Source organism: Lingula anatina, chromosome 4 (genome assembly GCF_051362555.1).
Source record: "Lingula anatina isolate TDL-2025a chromosome 4, LinAna3.0, whole genome shotgun sequence".
In the NCBI taxonomy this organism is placed as follows: Eukaryota; Metazoa; Brachiopoda; class Lingulata; order Lingulida; family Lingulidae; genus Lingula; species Lingula anatina.
In genome coordinates this window covers 13820510-13840706 of record NC_141770.1, presented here as the reverse complement: position 1 = coordinate 13840706, position 20197 = coordinate 13820510, and the positions used below count along the sequence as shown (strand labels likewise).

The window sequence follows — 20197 nt, the reverse complement described above, 5'->3', positions numbered from 1 at the left end:
AAATTCCATCGAAATTCACCCATAACTTTTTGAGTTATATTGATGACAAACAAACAAGCAAACAGGGGTGAAAACATAACCTCCTTGGCGGAGGTAATAAGCCTAATTAATGCTCCAAACACAGGTTTACTGAACGGTGTTTAAAATCGTGTTGTATAAAGGACAGTTAAAAAAAAAACAGTTTTAAACATGTTAACAAGCGATTGGTTGCTATGAACAAGTTATCCAGCCAATATCTGGAATTTCCCCAAAACCCATGGTGTTACTTTAAAAAAATATTGTTTTATTTTATTGTGTGCACACAATCTTTGAAATGACCATCAGATCCGCGGATCAAATATAGCTGACCCACTTAAAAGCAATGCCGACTAATTCCTTGATGGTCTACCCGCCTCCACAGGCGCCATCCCTGCAGGAACTAGCAATTAAACCACGGAGCCTAGATTTAATCTGTTTAATGGCTCGAAAAGGCCTCTTTGCAACCCCACAAATGAAAATATGTGCACTATTTGTTTTGATATTTATTTTTTATGCTATAACATTACGTAATTTTAATTAAATTGACATTATCTAATGCAATATACCATGTAATAACTAACACTTTTCTTTTACTAGAGGGACCTCTATCGGCCCAATTTCGAACCATATTTGTGTTTGTCCTTTACTTATATTTTCGCTTGGGTAAATAAGGAGACATAAAGGAAATTTATCTACTTGTAAATAACGTATAAATTTAACCGAGTTTTTAGAAGATTTTACCGTTGGTTAGTGCAAAGCACTTTATAAAACTGGAGCCTGGATTTTTAACGGTTTCAAAACACACGGAACTATGACATATTTAGGATTATTATAAAAGAACAGCAGTTTGTTAATATTTGCACAAACAGTATATAACAATGCATATTGTTGCAACTTGAAAACAATTTTTCTGCCATATGTACATTAGAACATATCAGAGGTTGACATTATTGGCAGTATTAAGGGCAGAGCTGATTTTTCATAGCTACATGTTTGCTATATTAAGGGGAAAACGTCTCTTTCTGGTGCATAAACATAAATTACTGATACTTTCTAGTCATATCAGTAATATTCTGCACATTTTTATCACTTGCAAGTTACCCAGAGAATCGGGGGTTATCAACCGGACATTGACGTTATTCGCCATTGGACTTTAATACACTAATTGTAATATGCTTTGCAATGGACCATGATCTGAACTTGCAAAAAAAAAAAAAAAAAAAAAAAACCCGAAATGCATGCACTGTAGTTCTGAATTGAGGCCATGTTTTTGTCAGTCAAAAACACATTTTGTATATTTCATCTTCCATATAACACATGTCGGTAATGAAAATATCAATCCTTTTTATAATAAAGGAATAATAAAGTAACAACGAATAACAACCAAACGTCTTTCAATATAAAGATGCCTTCAACAGGTATACGGTTAAGAGAATTTTCACGAACTACAGGGCCCTCTACAGGGACTTCACCCTCGCTCTAACCCTTATCCGCTTTGAAACGCTTTCTCTCGTCGACGACAAGGCTGTGTCACTCAAATACCCGTCGTTATCTTTTCGTATTTTAGAAAATATCTCTGTGCGAAGAATTGTGCTGCTTATACCCGGTGTTGTAGGTAAAAAAACAACGGGCATGATGTTCTCGACTATGTTGCGGTATGGGAAATTCGGTGCATCGTCCCCTCGTACAAACAAGGCTGTTTCTCCTTTTTCAAGATGCACGATGCACGTGAAGAAGTTAGCTGCGTTCAGGCTTGTAATGCAAAATACCTATAATAATAATAATAATAATAATAATAATAATAATAATAATAATAGACATTAAGTTATCGGATCTTAAAGATGCAGATGAACTCAATTTTTTTTTGCTACGAAGGTCGACCAAATGTTTCATAAAACCCGAAAAATTATATTTTAGGAGATTTTTCTGCTTGCTTTCTATGCTGAATATAAAATTGGAGAAATAAGTAGGTCAGATAAGTAAAGTTTACGACCAAAAATTTAAAGGAAGTGCAGTTAAAAGCTCTTTTATGGCTGATCCGAGTGATGAATTCGGTTAATCCCTTGGCATTTCGACTTTATTTAAGTAGTATAAGACACTAAGGCTTCATTCACATGCAATGTCTATTTTCTAAATTCTATTTTCTATTCGCGGTATGTCTTATGATCACGGTCTGTGCCCTGAATATCCCGCAGCGTAATTACTGGCAGCGCGAGCCAGTTACTATAAGTTACTGGCAGCGCGAGTATAGTAACTGGCTCGCGCTGCCAGTAATTACGCCGCGGGATATTCAGGGCACAGACCGTGATCATAAGACATACCGCGAATAGAAAATAGAATTTAGAAAATAGACATTGCATGTGAACGAAGCCTAATAGAAGCGGTTTATATGCGATACTGGAAATCCATGCCCCATCGTTGCTCGGTTCATAATAACCTTTAAACCAGTGCAGACACAATGAAGTAGTCGACAATATATATATATATATATATATATATATATATATATATATATATATATATATATATATATATATATATATATATATATTCACACTGTTAGATACGGGCCTCTAAATCTTATCAAGGGGTCTGTACTATCGTCAACATTTTTTGGTTAAACTGCATTTCAGTCTGAAATTTTGGGAAGAGAAATATTGATTAATATTAATTGTATCAGCAACAAAACTAACGCTGCATTAATTGGTGACACGATTATTTTTTCAGCTGAAAATTGCGACAACATGCCGCCAACTAAGAAGCGCCGTACTGATTCATCTGCAGATTAACGTCAGTTACCTGAAAGACACGTTGGCCTTCGAGAAAGAACGCTTTGAATTAGAAAAGAAAGAGCGAGAAGCTAAAATTGAGAAAGACAAACACATGATGGAGATGGTTATATATGTCTTTGGTTAAAAAGAAAAACTGAATTGACATACTAGGCTCTTGCTGCCTACAAAATACACATGAGATGAATCTTTGTTAAAACAGTAGTTTTTTCTTCAAGATTTCATCTAAATAAATGTTTTCTTGCTGTATGAATTTTAGATTTTACTCTTTAATTTTTCATACGCACAATTTACACGTGTACATTTCATGCTAAATAGTTCTCCAGGGTGGGAGGATCTAGCTGAAAGTACCGACTGGTCTGATTGCCGTACACACAGGTATGGCAGTTGATCAGAAGACCACCTACGAAGTAGTACTTGGCTACAGGAGACAACAGAACTTTTAAATTCTTTCGAAAGTCCAGGAAGGCAAAGTTTCGCAATAAGTTTCCGAACTCCCACTCGACGCATATCCCGACAGATGACATTCTCCCATTGAATTCTTCTTCTTCGGCACTCAAATTTGCTCCTCTGAAGGGACTCAACAGATACCTTCTAACGGGGTAAGCCGGATCTCCATAAATTGCGTATGGAAGACCAATCCTATCAGTAAGCTCTCTAGCTTCCATTTGTTCCATCAGTCCATTCAAACGAAGCAGTGCACAATCATGTCTTCGCCCTTCTAGAGGACCATAAAGATGCGTAATCAACCCGCTAGGTATCACCACTGATTGAAATTTCAATGCGTGAATGCGCTTGTGTCCATTGTAACATACACGTTGATTGCGTGTTGGCCTGCTTATAGGACGAACCGTGCCATCCACAAAACCTATGCAGTTTTGCAGCGGCGCACCTTTATATGTATTTTATCAGCATAAATTTGAAGTTGTGCAGGACCCATCCACGGATTATCCAGTGTATCCAAACGATGATGATGACTGTCATAGAGTAGACCAACAGTGTGATTGATGATCACGGATAAGGTCGATGCAGGTCGACCAAAAAATCTTTCCAAATCACTCAGTCGATTTGGGTACGAAAATCTCCTTAAAACCATACATAAGGCATCAAGTCCGCTGCACCTGCATCTGTTACTTACAGTTATCAAGACAGGAAGTCCTAATAACGTTACCAAGCGAAATACATCTTCCTTTTCAAAGCGAAAGTCGTTCAAACACTGATCGTTAGTAAGGGTACCCAAAGTAAAACTTGGCCATTCAGGATCATAGGTTATTAGCCTTTTCTGACGTCTATCGCGAAGGAGAGCGTATATCAACTCCTCATCATCGTCTTGAACTGCCATTTGCAGGAGGTCCATGCTGAGGTGTGTGTAATTTTAAGATTTTTTACTCCTATACATGCTTATCATACCTATTCGTTCATGACCCGTGTGCAGCAAAAAATACCTAACTTGTCCAATGGCGTATGACCTAATTTAACGTCTCTGCTTACAGCACGGGAAACATATATCAGCCTACTGTACAATTCGACTATCCGTAAAGGCTAACCGGGTCTTTCTGCGAAATCACGAAAAAATAAACGTTGGTCACTTTACGGTTACGGATAGCTAAATGTAGTCGGTCGCCTAAACGTGCAGTTGCGAAAGCTCTCTATTACCTCAAAGATTACCCGTCCCGACGCATTTTCCCATTTTACTAATCCGTTAAATGGACTTTTTCATCAAGAGTGGATATGTATTTACTAAAAATGTATCATGTTTTTGGATATAAGCATCCGACATGTGTTTCGATATATAAAGTTTGAGAAAAAATGAAAGAAAAGACTGTAAATAAAAAGAAGAAGAGACCCATTAAAACACGATGTCATCAGTAATTGTTTAATGTAATTTTTGCTTACCACATCCGCATGCTGCTTGACTTTCAGCATCCGCTGCTCTATTGTTTCAATGGGAACCTTGTGCTTCATTTTATAACAGCTACGACTGTCATGAACACCGACTATGAGCTGGAATTATAATGGGACGTCCTGGTAACTTTTGGTCAAACTTGTTTTATTACGGATCATTTGATTAGAGATTCGGAATTAACCTAGGAGTCCCGGATAGAAGTAGAATAGAAGTGCTAGAATGAGAATTTGAGAATTTGCTCAAATCCTTAAGGCTTGGACAAATAAATATTAACTACACGTATAACATGGCTATGACGTATGTCCCGCTTTAAATACTGCGTAAAACGATGTCTTGCCGAATTAGGTAATAAAAAGTCCATAAAAAGTAAATGAATTGATAATAAGAAGAACAAAAATGACGATAAGAATTCTATATTCAACATTAGTTGCTAGGAAGTGACAGTGGTCGTAGTGGTTTTGGAGGTGGGTGGTTAACGACACTTTCAGACATCTGCATCACACAATGAATCACCTGTTTTCCAAGGGCTTTGCACCTGTTCAGCAAGTTCACGTGTCCTTCGTGGAACAGATCAAAGCAACCAATGGTGTACACTTTGTCCACTCTGCCACCTAGCGGCAAGTTCAGCAATCTGTTGTTATCCAGCAAGGATTCCACCGTGAAATCCCCATTGGTGCAACTTGCAGTCTTGCTCTCCATCTTACTGCTAGAGCCAAAGGTCGAGTTGACTTTACTGCGGGAAATATATTATTGGGTTACAATGATGGTGCCTACGTGGTTTTAAGGAAGATATAATTGTACTTGTATTAAGATGGCTAAAGACGAGAGCATGTATATTGTGTTTTGTGTTTTGAGGAATCATTTTGGAAATAAATAAATAAATAAATTAATTAATTAATTAAAATTTACACTTTGTCTTTAGTATACATATATACATATATGGCAAGTTTTGGACAAAACACAGAAAAAATGTTGACATATCAAAAAGGCTGAGAAATTTGTTGTAAAATGGTTGGATTTGACCATGGAAGTAACTATCGTTATGGAATTTTGCAGGGAAGTTTATGATAGTATTTTCTTGCTTCAAGACTCTTTTGGTGTCAATCGTCTCATTAATGAGGTAAAAAAATTAAAAAAATTGAAAAATCCACATATATCACTATTTAATATGGCGGCCTCCCTCTACCCATTTACAATTGATTTTCTTTACAAACGCTAGAATACAACTAAAGCTGCACGTGACGTTAATTCCCATGCTGTGCGTGTCCCATGTTGTTGCGATAATTTAATGATCTTATTCAGACTCATTCCGGTGAATGCGGTCCATAGAAAATAGAATATCTACATCATTAACTTATCTTTTTCACTGCAGAGATCAAATCTCTGAAAGTATATATTTGTTGTAACAATGGCTTGTATTTTAATACCCTTAAAAAAGCCTCACGTTTAAGGAAGCAATACTGTACTGCACGACAGCACAAATACACGTAATTTATAGAGAAAATTTTTAAACGTCATTCAGTCCAGCTGGAATAAAAATGTTAATACATATCTAACCAAAACAGTTGCATTTTAAATATCAAGTGCGGATTCATGTTGATTTACCGTATAGATCTTGGTAATAATAGAAGTATAAATATTTTGATGCATCTAGAAAGATCTACATAATACTTGTTGAATACAGTCCGAGTTTTCGGCCCCTGGGCCTTCTTCGGGGAATATCAATTCAGGTATACCCGATTAACTCATGGGCCTTACCATATATTCCCCGAAGAAGGCCCAGGGGCCGAAAGCTCGGACTGTATTCAACAACTATCATGTAGATCTTTCTAGATGCATCAAAATATTTATACTTCTAAATATCAAGTGCTACACGTACATTGTGCTTCAAGAGTATACCACGTCTTTTAGGCCTACTGTACTTGCTCCTAACTCTGGATTTATCTAGTGTGACCTTCGTACTTCGTTCTACTTTCTAGGGGTTCTATATTTACCGCCAATCATAGGTATCTTTACAGACCAGGGGTCAATTGTCAGTTGACCTTAAATTCCAAGTGTTGTGCACACAACTGCAGTACCTCCTAAGATGTCCAAATCGCGACACTGCGAAGAGATATGTGCTGGTGAGGCCCATGAGTTAATCGGGTTACCTGGTGCAATTTTCCATCGTGCGACTCTAATAAAAAAAGATCGGTCGTTCAATATTGCCCTTACACTTCAACATCAGGGCGGATCGTAGCAATGTATTACTTAAATATCACATTACATCTTGTGCAGCATGGTTGTGTATAGTCTTCAGGTTAGCCTTACAGATATATGACGGATAGAAATGCAACTTATACTTATACTGGCAATACTGTTGTTCATTATCACGTGCTGGGATAATTCTGCACTACTTTTAGCAGCAGTGGCGACATTATACCCAATTTGTAAAGCAGGAGCAACATCTGGGGCAAGCATTATTGAAGCATCATCAACCGTGCTGCCTAAACCGTCTGAACCCGATTGGTTGCACGCCACACCCTCCGACACTAGTCTAGCAATAATGGTGTCTTATTGGTCTTGGATGTGGACACCTTCAATGAGAATTGGCTCTAACTCTACGACACCCTTTGACGAGATGAAAATGACTGTTCTAGAGCCCCTCTGGGCAACAACACACGAAATTACCGCTTCAGCTGTGAGAACAGCGCTGGTGACGTCAAATGACATCGCTGAGGCTAACTCTCTTGAGGAACTGACGACACCTAATATTATATATGCACACTCAACTCATTTTCAAGGGTTCGGAGAGTCAGCAGAGTGGATTGATGATCCCCCGTCAGAGACAAGCTTACCAATTATGATATCGTATGCGTCATGGATGTGGACCGATCCTGTGACGTTATTTACAGATACTATGACGTTATCAACAGATACTGTGACGTTATCTACAGATATTGTAACGTTATCAACAGACACTGCGACGTTATCTAGCAATACCGTGACGTTCTCTTCTAACTCCGAGACGCCATTCACAGACACTGTGCCGATGGGTTTTGTTGGTCGTGTTACTGTACGTGAAAAATCAAATACAACCATTCCATTACATAAAGGGACTTTTGTCGAACCATCTTTCACAGTGACTTAATTCACGAGGCTTTCCTTTGTGGGAAATACAATATATATATATATATATATATATATATATATATATATATATATATATATATATATATGTTTGAAAAAGAATAACTTTTCGTTGTCTCCATTTCCCCTACCAACCTTATCTACCGCAGTCCCCTTTAGGCTAGGTGCTTATTAAATTGGATGTATATTTAATTGGATGTATATTTTATGACTACTATCCGCTGCGACCCGACACTAGAACATTGCTTATTAATTCAAAGGAACTCTAATTATCATACGTGTATATGAGAAGCCTTTGCAAACAAAATCTGAATATTTGAGGTGGCTGAACTGAAAGAAAGGACAACGCACACGCATAGACAGTTGTAATATTTAGGGTCCTAAGCCACAGTTTTATTCATTGACTGAAAGGCGCGGAGTTCACTTTGGGTATCATCCGAGATGGACCAAAATCTCGTGTCTTTGCTTAAAATGAAAAGAGATTTTGCGGGAGTTGTGGTGAGTGGAATCATAAGGAACAACAGACTTAACGAATAAATGCGGGCGGAATTTATCCACGAATTTATTTTTAGTTGTTTTCTATTAGATTCTGTAGATTGACAAATTTCTACACAACATTGCGTATGCTTTGTGTGTTACTATTATATTGCGTCTGCAGCTAGTGCTGGCGATCAGGCAATCTAGCAATAGACAAAAGCTGAGGTAAACTGGCTGGCTAAAATTGCTTAACAAATGCTTTTTAATCAAGAATTTCCTCAACTTACATTTAACAAAACATCAACAGATAGCGTGGTGAGTTAAGTTGTTGAGAATACTTTGCCTGCAAAGTAAACTTTGAAAATATACCAATAAAACAGTTTTATCTTAAAGCAAGTTGCCATAGCAACAGAATATAGATGGGTATCAATCACTGTTTGACAAACTCTAGTTTTGCTATATACTGATGATGGGTATCAATCACTCTTTGACAAATTCTAGTTTTGCTATGTACTGATGACTTACACCCCATTTCCATAGATTTTTAGATCGATCTATCCCTGTGGGGAGTCTCACTAAATTACTGTCAGCTTGGCCGGCTTAAGCGTCTGTCCCGCCTACTAAAAGCTGTAAGGGGGTAATTAACTATGGTGCCCGCTTGGCAGACTGCAATTTAGCGTGAACCCCCAGGGAGTGAGGTCGATCTAAAACTTAATCTTTAGATCGATCTAAATCTCTGGGAAAGCACCCCTAGTGTGGTGAGTTAATTAAGTCAATGAAAACACGTTACCGGCAAAAAAAAAAAAAAAAAAAAAAAAAAAAAAAAAATAGAAACGTACCAAGAAAATGAAGATTTTCAATTTTATAGTAAAATAAGTTACCATAGCAACTAAATTTGCATGGGCACCTATAAATATTTTCAACTATGTTTGTCATATGTATTGAAGACCATCTGTAGGAGAAATGGACTATGATCGCACTTCACCTGTGAAGAAATTGAAAATATATGCAAAACATTAAATTTCCCATAGTGTTCAAGAATAATTGAATCCTAAGGTCAAATCACCATAGCAACAAAGCTAACATAGGTACTTAACATTTTTTTAATCTTAATATGGATGCGATAGCGGCAAATACGCATGTAAATATCTAAATCTATCAGACAGATATATCATAAGGAATGAGCCTTAAAGGATCTCCCAACTGTATTATAAAAGGTCGGTAAAAATATGTCAATGAATTCGTTGCGATTTTGAAAACTTTCTCGCAAGTATCCATTAAATAATACGCTCAAAGGTATTTTGTACTCTGTAGACTTTTATCACGAGGTATTCACAGATATGTCAGCAGCTAAACACACTTCTGTTTTGTGCCTGGTGAGGTTGTCTGCATCCAACCGAGCTCTGGTAAAGAAAAGGTTTACTGAGTCTGCGGTAAATTGTCTATATCAAAGTCAATGACCTGCCACTGTGCACTTTGTAGTGGGCATTTAGTTCCGCTAAAAGCAACCGCAACATATCCCGTTTTAATGAAGTGTTTTTTATAAATAGATAAATTTATTCACGGCAGAATACTAAGTATGATACAAATTGCATTGGTGAAGCTTTTTATGCCTACTAAAAATTATATACGACCCTCAATGTAGTTTGCAAGCAAAAGCTGCAAAGTTCCTCACATCCAGGCCACCTTGAAGCCACTACATAGATATGTTTTCCAAACAGGAGAGGTCAAAAAACTTGTGGCTAGAACATAATGGTCTTCCAAAACATGGTATCTAACTTCTGAATGTATTTACGTCTCCTTCCATAGTAGCTGCTTGCGGGACATTCACGTTTCCATTGTATCTTTGGCGCCACGTGGTCACATGATTTTTGGTCACATGATTTAACCACCTGCGTGTAAGTGAATTACGGAATCATCCCAGATTTGCCGAAATCAGGTCTCCTGTCAGTTGCCTTTCATCGTTCATCCTGAGATGGCTGGACCCTCTCTTCAACGTAATCATATTTTATATATGATTCAAGTATCAATCGATATTCAGACGTTGACATATCTTCAGCAGTTTTAGAGGCTGAGCCGATTTTTCCTAACGCCATGTTGTAAGTACGATACCCTTCGTTGACAGAAGCATGTCGTCGATTGAGCAGTATTATACAAATAAACCCAAATACAATGAAGCCATAGGACACTGCCAATACATGAAACAGCAAGGTATAACTCTTCGTAAAATCAAGAATAAGCCCTGAAAGGAATAAAAATAATCATCATTGTAAATGTAACTTTGTGCTACGACTGGAAACTTAAAGGGATTTTCCGAATTACGAATGGAAAGGCCTGGATCGGTTTAACAAACAACGGACTAACAGATCTGCCGGTCAAATATGGCCTACGCACTTAAACGCTTGTTGCGTAAAACCCGCGGGGAATCTATTCAGTGTCAAATCGAGCATTAAGCGGCAAACTTTTAAGTGAGTCGCCATATTTGATCCGCGAATCTGTTAGTCCGCTGTTCTGAATGGGTTCATATTTTAACTGCTAATCCACAAACCAAGTTTGAATTTTTAATGCCAATACAAAATTAATTTAATGCCAATACAAAATGAATGAAGTGTGGGTTCTTGGTAATATCTGCCCTATGTCAACTGCAATCCACTTTAAATGACATTTTAATTTTTTCTCTGTATGAATGTCACAATGAATTTTGAGGAATAGTGATCAAAACTAAATAAGAAGATGATGGATATCACCTGGTAAGATACTTCCAATGGATTGCCCTATTCCCCAGCTTACAAGTTGGAGGACAAAAAGCGTGTGCACACTTTCCCCACCAAGAGCTTCACTGCACGCGGCATACCACGCGGCCAAGATAGGACCCTGTCCGGCTCCTATTACTGTGATGTAAAATCATGATTTGAAAGCAAATAATAAAACAAATATCAGAGAGAATATAAGATATTACAATAGCAGTCTACAAATAAGAAAAACATCGTTCTGTCTTTAATAAAATAGGGTCAAGTGAATCTTACGTTACAAGATACGAAAAAATAGCGTTTTCTAGTTTTTTTTTTTACCTGCGCCAAATATTATCAATTCAACGGGCGATTTAACATACGGCACCAAAACATTGGCCACTGACAACATGGTGGCACAAACGGCATACATATGCAGAATGTTCCCCTTTATATAGTCTCCAAGGAAAGAGGTGAGCCCTCTAGATATAGATCCTGTTATCCCATCTGCTGTCAAGGGATGAGTGGCAGTAAGAGCATCAAAACCCAGGTCCTCTCCATATTTTACCTAAAACACATTTTTATAGTGTTAATGTTTAAACATTTTGACCCACCTATCATAGAGCGCATATATGGTACATTTGAATGACTTGAATGATTGAATGACTTGAATGACTTGTACCTATAACTTTAATATCATTAATTATTTATATAAGATTTATAGAATTATTTTTCTGATAGTCCATTTCATGTTAATGTTACATATCCTATAACCTACCACAATGGTGTAAAATACTGTTTGACCAACTGCTTTGCAAGATGATATAGTCACCCAAAGAACAAATATAATCATTTTAGATGCCCTGCTCCATGGAATTTTACTTTGTTCGAGTGCTTCAGAATGTGCCTTATCTTTGTCTTGTTCTTCTGGGTGGCGAAGAAACAGCACCAAACCAAAAGCAGTACAGACTGCAAGAATGGCGAGAACACCAAAAGAATACCTCCAGCCGAGAAGATCATTAATCCATCTGATAAGATTAGCGCCAGCTACGCTCCCTGGAAATTGAACAGAAGATGGCCGTTTTTCAATGGACCTTTGAAACACGTTAAGGTGGTTCAATATGTTAGTGTCTATTTTCCTATCCGCTTACATAATGCAGAGATGATCATAAGAATGAAATCAACATCGTCATGTTATGAGATATTGCTGTTACATCGAAAATACATCGACACGAATGTTTATTCGGACTGATGACGTAATGACAGCGTTTTTGTTGTGAAAATTGTGTTTTCTATTTCAAGCCGATCTCCCTCACTTGATAAGCTATCAGCACCATTTAAAAGCCTATCTAATCAGGACAATAAGTGCAACAATCCCGTGTAAGGCAATCTTCTTAAAAGGCTTACTTCTGATTTTATCATTAAAGAGGCGTATTAATGCCTTAGTGTGGTGAGACATCGTAATTAGGGGATCATATCTCATAAATAAAATATTTCAAAGGCAAACATTAGCATGGGATTGTAGCTCACACCCTGGTCGTCAGCAATGCCAATTTTAATGATAATATTTTACTTAATTTCGGAGTAACGACGGAAACAGATCACTATCTTACACCAATTTACAAAGCAGTTTAATAAATTGCGAGCGGGACTCAAAAGCAGATGCGCGTGGGTTGGTGTTATTCACGACGAAATTTTTTTTTTTTTTTTGCTCTAAAAGTGTTTGATTTTATTGCACTAATATCTAGATAAGCAATTTACATTAAAAAGATGGGATCAGATCAGATTTGGATTTGTCAGATTTAGGCCATTTTAACGTATCGAACCACCTTAAACTGAGCTGCTGCTAACATTTATTTTATTAAAGTTTTCGTCAGTAAAGCTGATTCATTAAAGCTGACAGTCATGACAACATGGTGACTGTTATGAATCGATTTTATGTCTTATGATTGAAGCTCTAATAGAGAATTAAAATTGCAAGTCAATGTGTTTTCCAGGTAGCAGTTGGTGAATATGCAAAATCAACTAAAGAAATAGACATTACGAAAAGCTGCCCTTACCTATTGGATTAATCATCATCCGAAAACTTGTTGCCAAAACGTGGAAACGATGTTCCCATGGAAACCACTCAGCTATAAGAAATGATATGGGCACCATGGTGAAGTTGACGCCAAAACCAACAAAAACTCCGCGCGATATTGTCAGAAATGTAATATCCGGGGCGATGGAACTCAGCACCAGGCCCAAGAACGAGATTGCCAATCCGGTCATAAAAGACAGGCGTATATTGAGGTGTTTGGCGGCCATCTTTGTAAATGGACTGGGCACGAAAGCACTCAGGACGTAAACTGACTGAACAAAGCCTGAAATTTTTATAAAAATAATGCATCCTGATTATCATTTATTAAACCTACATATGATGTCTTAATATGTTTCTTTCTTACTAATTTACCATTTTTTTTTCGGTACTTGTGCATTTTAATATGACTTTAAGCTACACTGTACTATTATATTCTGTAACTACCGTACGAACAGTACAATAACAAATTAAGGATTACATGTATTTTACACGAACACTAATACATATAATAAAGATTAATGCATATGATTATGAAGACGTTTACGCAATTGGAACAAATTCTGCCAACCTTAATTATGCCAGGATATAATATTTTACATGATACTACCACATCCATTAAAGGTTCCTCCACATAGACATGCCATACGTATTTTGGGCTATTGTGTTAAATTGTACTAAGAAGTCCTGCTTTTCCCTATAACATTTAGCTACAAATTTAACTTCTGATTTGGTTCATGAGGATTAGGCCTACTTGTGACTGTTTCCTGTTCGTATCATATTGGGGGTGTAGAGCCGCATTTAGTCGAAGCAAACCCGTCCCCCCTCTAATTCTACTTGTTTAGTACTTCAAACTGTTTTAGACTCTTAGAAAAGAATCCTGGTTGCAAAATGCGTTGCAGTTGCAAAATGCGTTTTCACGATTTTCTTTGGTTGCAAAATGCGTTCAGTTGCAAAATGCGGCTGTACTTAGTAGGACCGCATTTTGCAACTGAACGTATTTTGCAACCGGTTGCAAAATGCGGTCGGTTGCAAAATGCGGCTCTACACGGGCATTTGAACAATATGAACTTTAGCGTGCGTGCCTATGATACTTATGGAAGGGTGTCTTTGGCACAGTAGGGTTTTGCATTCCATCGTATGACAAATCATTCACACTATACACTATACAGTGTACATAGGATACACTGTTGGCTTCCCCCCCCCCCACCCCAAACTAGACAAAAACTGGACAATTTACAACCCCTGTGGTCTGCACTTAAAAGTAATACTTCCCTTCTTCTTTCATTCTATATTTGCCTCGCTACACTTGGGGAGTTTTAAAAACATTAAACCTGGGTCCGAGGGTGGCTAATGACTGTTAACACGATTTTGGGTGAATGGTATAATTATGATAAGGTGTCATGATTGGTGCCATATTTAAAATCTGTGCATTTGATCAGTGGCGGAACCAAGACTTTGCTAAGGGGGGAAGGAAAATGTGCCTCGCTTCGTTCGGCAAATAGAATACAATAGATGTTAATTTTACCATAATGTTCAGGTCACAGGGAAAGAGTATTCTTTTGCCTAGTTTGGCTCGTTATATTTATTTATTTATTTGTTTATTTGTTTATTTATTTATTTATTTATATCTTTGACAGTGACAATTAAGGAAATGTCTACCAGAGGCCAGCTGTGTGATGAAGTCATTTGTGTTTTTATTTTTCTGACAGAGAGACAATGCCTTGTTGGTTACGTAAACGTTACCAACTGAAATAAAGAGAGTTTGTGTAATTAACCTGGGTTGGTTACTAATTTTTGAGAAACGGCGGCTTGAATACACACAACAGATTAAACTGTGTTTCAGGTAGTCTTTATTCCTCTCATATATGGGCTACAGGCCGGCACGCAGGTAGGGACAGTGCCGATTTCCCTGGGTCTCTCTCTTTCTACTTTAGAGGCTCAGTTTTTATAATATAAGGAATCGTTCGATTCCTGTGTGTCGTAATACTATTAGTTTAAGCGTAAACGACTATGTCCGATAAAAATGGTCGATCAATAAAACTAAATACAGGGACTCCAATATTTGTTACAGTTGCCCTGAATATGGATATATTCTCCGGGTTGGAAGGTTACATAACGCTCGGAGTGTGGCGATCAGGTGTGGCGATGGTTTTTGGTGGAAAAGATCAAAAGAGCCAAATGGAAATAATGAGGCCAAAGTACCTCTACAATTTAGAATCGTCACCAGGTCTGCCTTTTCTGTCATCAGTTATCTATATTTATTACTCTACCGAGACTTTTGTTTCTAATTTTGGGTTTTCTTCCGTGATTGTGAATGTAATTTAAAGACAGAGACAAATTGTATAACACTACCGTGTTATATTTGCTTTTCATATCAGGATCACAGTACTGAAATGTGTGCAGAAAAAACGAGATAAATATCAGTAAATATTCCACGAAAAACTTATCCCGGTGGAGGAGAGTAGAGATAAGGCGTGAACTATTCTTCTACAAAAAATCTAAAAGCAACGTTTTGTACGTATATGTACATGTTGTCTTGAACCTGGAATGTTAGTTTTATGAACCTCTATTTCCACATGTTCTTACAAACTTTTTACCCGTCCTCTGCCAATACAACTTACCTAGTAGAGTCACCGAGCCATAGATCCCGGAATCGGGTTGACTTAACATCGCAACAAACTCTGACCACGATGCAAAACTTGCACAAACCAGGGAAGCCGGAATTGTCGCAATCAGGACGAACCAACCTTGGTATGCCATCTTTATAAATCGCTTCGCCTCTGTTCCTTCGTTGCTTTTCCTCAATAAAAAGCAAAAGGCCGAGATGATATCCTGCGTATTTCACAGCACAATTAGTCAGTGAAGTTGGTATTTTACACGCCAGGCCGACTTTTTCTGTTTTCTGTAAATCTTTCGTGCGTTTCTTCTTGCAAACCGTATCTTGTCAGCATGTGTAGTGAACGTCAAATAGGTCCCCAACACGGCGGCTCACAGCGGTGTCGTGGTTGTGTCAAGGTAAGCTTTAAGTCAACCAGCACTAAATATACCATTACATAACAACAGCTACAAAATTCTGGAGGGTTTTGTAATTTTCCCTTAATCGCCAAGGTACACCATCTCCAAACGCGTTGGCAAGTTATAAATCCGTTTTAGCTCTAGGTTTCTCAATTTGGAGACTGGTAAATATCATTTGTACCGCTAATAATGCCACCGTCTTGTACTGAAAATCAGATAGCTGTTTTTGAGTTAATGATACATGTAATAAGTATAATTTTACTCCCAATTACAGCGAGCCGAACAGATAAGGATAATAACAAGGCAGCAAAGCTGTCAAATGTACAGACAAAAAGCAGGAAATATCAAAATAGGCTACTGTCAATTCCGATGCAAAAGTACATTATGTTAAACTGCAAATTCAACATCAAATTTTAATTATGCTCAACAGGTAATACCAATGTAAGTAAAATGTGAAACAAGCATAAGGCTTCAGGCCCATGGGAGTTCAAGTTCACACTTTGAAAATGTAAAACTTCCAGAAAAAAAAGTCAATTAGACTGCTTTTCCAACTCAGGCTGCATTTTAGTCCTGTATTTCTTTTTTGAAAGTTTGGCAATCATAAGTAACATGGTTTTCCCATAATGGTCATCATGGCAGCAGCACCCAAAATTGTGTTTTCTTCTATTCTGATGCAATATTACATAATGGTTAACAGCATAATGACAATCAATTTTTAATAACAAAATATATGTATCATGGATTTTCAGAAAATGTGACTAGCCTGGGTCTTCAAGCCTGTGGAACTTCAAAGTCACACCTTGAAAATGCCAATATGTGAAGAATTAAATTTTCACAAAAAAACTGTTTAACTGGCAGAAAAATTTACCAAACAGACTGCATTGCCTACTGAAGCTGTATTTTAGTCCCATGTTTCTTTCCTGTAAGTTTGAGAACAGTAAGTGATATGGTTTTTCTTAAAAGGTAATCATGGGAGCAGTGCCCAAAAAAGGTTTTTTTCAAATTTTGATGCAATATTACATAATGTTTAACAGCATAATGACCATCTATTTTTAATAATAAAATATTAGTATCATGGATATTCAGAAAATGTGACTAGCAAAGGTCTTCAGGCCCATGGAACTTCAAAGTCACAACTTGAAAATGCCAAAATGTAAACAAGACAGCACTGTTCTGAAATGTTTTTTTCCCCATTTTTAACAATTTTTAACATAAAACAAAATTAACAGTTTACTGCCATTTTTATATGATCAACTAAGAAAATTGATGAGATGAGAAAAGTATCAATAGAGCAGTGTTAAATGTCCAATTTCTTCCATTCTGAGATTCTGAACATAGTGAATGATTGAATCTGACAAATTGCAATGATATTAGTTTATTTCCATTTTTGAAACTTTATTACACAATACACGATAACATATTTACCATCATTTTTACAAAATCAACTAACAATGTTGTAAAGATGCAGGAAATGTCAAACAAACACTTTCACGTATCTTATTAGTTTAATAATGAGACTGTTAACATGCCTAAAAACTGAATCTGAGGAAATGTGAAAAAACAGCATACCTTCTACAATAATGGCACGATTATGCTGATTTACGAACTCAACTTGCATTCTAGTAAAATTGACCACTCCTGTGACTTTCATGACAATTGGCCCATCTGTTTTTCTTATATTGTGTTTACAGTGTTGCATATATGCTGAAAAGAGTAAAAAACAGCATAACTAGTAAAATAGTGGCCCGATCATGCCGATTTTCGAACTTGTGTGTCTGTACATAAAAAGTGAAAGAATGCCTTACCTTGTTTTGGGGGTCTTGTGTCTAAGCCCCTGATGCTTTCTTAAGCAGGTATTGTTGTATAGTCCTTACTAGTCTTCTTTCCGTGCTGTCCTACTGGGTGGCAAAGGCTGTCTGATTGTAAGACAGTAAAAGTTGTGGTTACTTACCCTCGTGGACCAGTAGTGACCTGCCATTGGACAATGTGATGTAATGCTCACCCTTTGATGTGTGCCTGTGCAACCATGAAGTCTGGTGCCCAGATGTCAGATTAAGTTCAGAGGGGAGACTCCCCGGATATATTGCCAGCAAGTACTTGGTTATGAAAGTAATTATAGTTTGCAACGATAATTCTGGATTTGAATACAGCTCATTATCTCTGTAATGCATGAACATTCAGTTGACACCATCTACAAATGTAAAGTAGCAAGCCCAGGGTGCTTTCTGCCCTTATGGAAAAGGTCACTTTGTCTTGCTAAAGGTCACTTTGTCTTGCTTAAGTTCACTTTGTCTTGATAAAAATGGTTGGTGGTGGTGTGTCGGCGATCGATTTGTGTCAGGTGCTTATACTCATCAAAGACCCCATACCCATACACTGCATAGGTAGATAGTTCCAACTGTGCGGGGACTCTCGCTGAGGTCAATCAGCTTTTAACACTGAATGACACGTACCCTCTTGTTTCCAGCGTACTCCTATAATCACCAACTTTTTGTATTCGGCTCAACGCCGGGAGGAGGCGTGTCATTCAGTTAAGCTGATTGCACTCAGCGAGAGACCCCGCAGAGTCGGATCGATCTACGTAGACCGTTAGTGTCGACTGGGGCCTACGATTTCAGTCATCCATACCGTACGCAGGGGCGGGTTGAGGCCGTCTTCTGAGTCTTCAGGAAGACGGTCAGATTTTCAAGTTAACACTCACGGGTATTTAATTTTTTCTGTCGGAAGACAGTCAAAAATGGAGGATGGGTCAACAAAGATAATTTGGAAGACTGTCACTGTGTCAGATAGTATCTCCGGACCCGCCTCTGGTGCGACCGGTATCAAAAGAAAAGGAATGCTGGGACCTTGAATTAGATGCACGCTGAATCGGCCAACTACTCAAAGAAATCCGTTGACCCATGTCTCTGACAATAGGCACATAATCGCAAACCAAAAAAAAGAAAAATAAGCTATAGCTATAGGATTTCGAACTGAACAGAACTGAACAGTTCTTTGATTTCACCTCATGCGCAGTAGTTTCAGCCTATTCAGTAATCTCTGGTGTGGAAATCTTTACAAACATATATGGTTCAAACACGGGCTCCGTAACTCGAAAGCATCGAGCGAATAGCGTTATCACACAGATGCTACAATGTATTATATGGGGCGAGTATAGGCGAGTTATGGAATCGAGACGCTTGCGCTCGGTCGCAATGCGCGATGCTTTCAAGTTCCTGAAATTTGTCAATTCCTTGCGATTCGTGGGATTCGTGGTCTGTGTGAAATAGGGGCATTACGGGCCCAGGTACTCTACAATGCGACGAGCAATCCTCGGGCCTTATAAAACGAATTGAGTGTTTTCTAACTGGAGCCTCAAGTTTGTGAACACTATTGCACATATCAACGACTCCTGCCACGAATTAACTACTCCAACGTAAAAATTAATATTACTTACCACAAGCACAGCGTTTCATTACACAAACCGTTTATCAGCTTATCGGCCCGTTCGGTACGCTCCGATTGTCGAGAACGCATTGCTGCCGTACAAAAATAACCCGTAGAGGGCCTACCCCCTACCAGGGCGACAGATTGATTTTTCGCAAGATATTCACAAATATGTCTTTAGATAAATAGGCAGTCATTTCATTCTCTGCCCTCTACCAGGCCAACAGATTTTTTTCATAAGATATTCACAGGTATGTCTTTAGATAAATAGTCATTTCATTCTCTGCTTTTTTCAAAATTTCCCTATAATACCTGTCACCCTGGTAGAGGGAATAGGGGACCTATACGTATACAGCCAGAGACCCGGATGGAAGCTGGCCAAATTGTTTGTGTAATGAAATGTCGAGGTTGTGAGAAGGTATTCTACGATGGGATAGTTTATTCGTGGCTAGAGTCGTTAAGCTGTGCATTTGTGCTCCAAAATCTAAGACTTGTGTTAGAATATGACAATTGACGTTTGATGTCTGACCCTTCTACAGCTAAGTCATTTTATTGCAGTTTAGCGAATGTTGTTTTATTGGATAACTCTTGGGCGCATGTTTGAATACATAAATTGTCGGTGTCGCTT

General features: G+C 37.9%; 2 protein-coding genes across 6 annotated transcripts; both read right to left on the bottom strand.

Annotated features, from left to right (window-relative positions):
- Positions 1–742: 742 nt before the first annotated feature.
- LOC147762333 (uncharacterized) lies at positions 743–6313 on the bottom strand. The gene is made up of 3 exons (XM_087010243.1): positions 5227–6313; positions 4704–4811; positions 743–1787 (listed from the first exon to the last, which is right to left on the bottom strand). Exons 1-3 carry the CDS (start codon positions 5410–5412, stop codon positions 1476–1478), a joined length of 606 nt encoding a protein of 201 aa, XP_086866369.1. The 5' UTR covers positions 5413–6313; the 3' UTR covers positions 743–1475.
- A 2055-nt stretch (positions 6314–8368) lies between these two features.
- Positions 8369–19170, bottom strand: LOC106150891 (monocarboxylate transporter 13). Of its 5 annotated transcripts, XM_087010232.1 has the most exons (8): positions 17949–19157; positions 17713–17847; positions 15750–16348; positions 13109–13411; positions 11827–12104; positions 11391–11616; positions 11067–11210; positions 8369–10561 (listed from the first exon to the last, which is right to left on the bottom strand). In XM_087010232.1, exons 3-8 carry the CDS (start codon positions 15886–15888, stop codon positions 10278–10280), a joined length of 1374 nt encoding a protein of 457 aa, XP_086866358.1. In that variant the 5' UTR covers positions 15889–16348; positions 17713–17847; positions 17949–19157; the 3' UTR covers positions 8369–10277. The 5 variants fall into 5 exon arrangements, with proteins under 5 accessions (XP_086866358.1, XP_013379362.2, XP_086866357.1 ...); XM_013523908.2 differs by lacking the exon at positions 17713–17847; XM_087010231.1 differs by lacking the exon at positions 17949–19157 and having other exon boundaries at positions 17713–17929.
- Positions 19171–20197: the final 1027 nt, after the last annotated feature.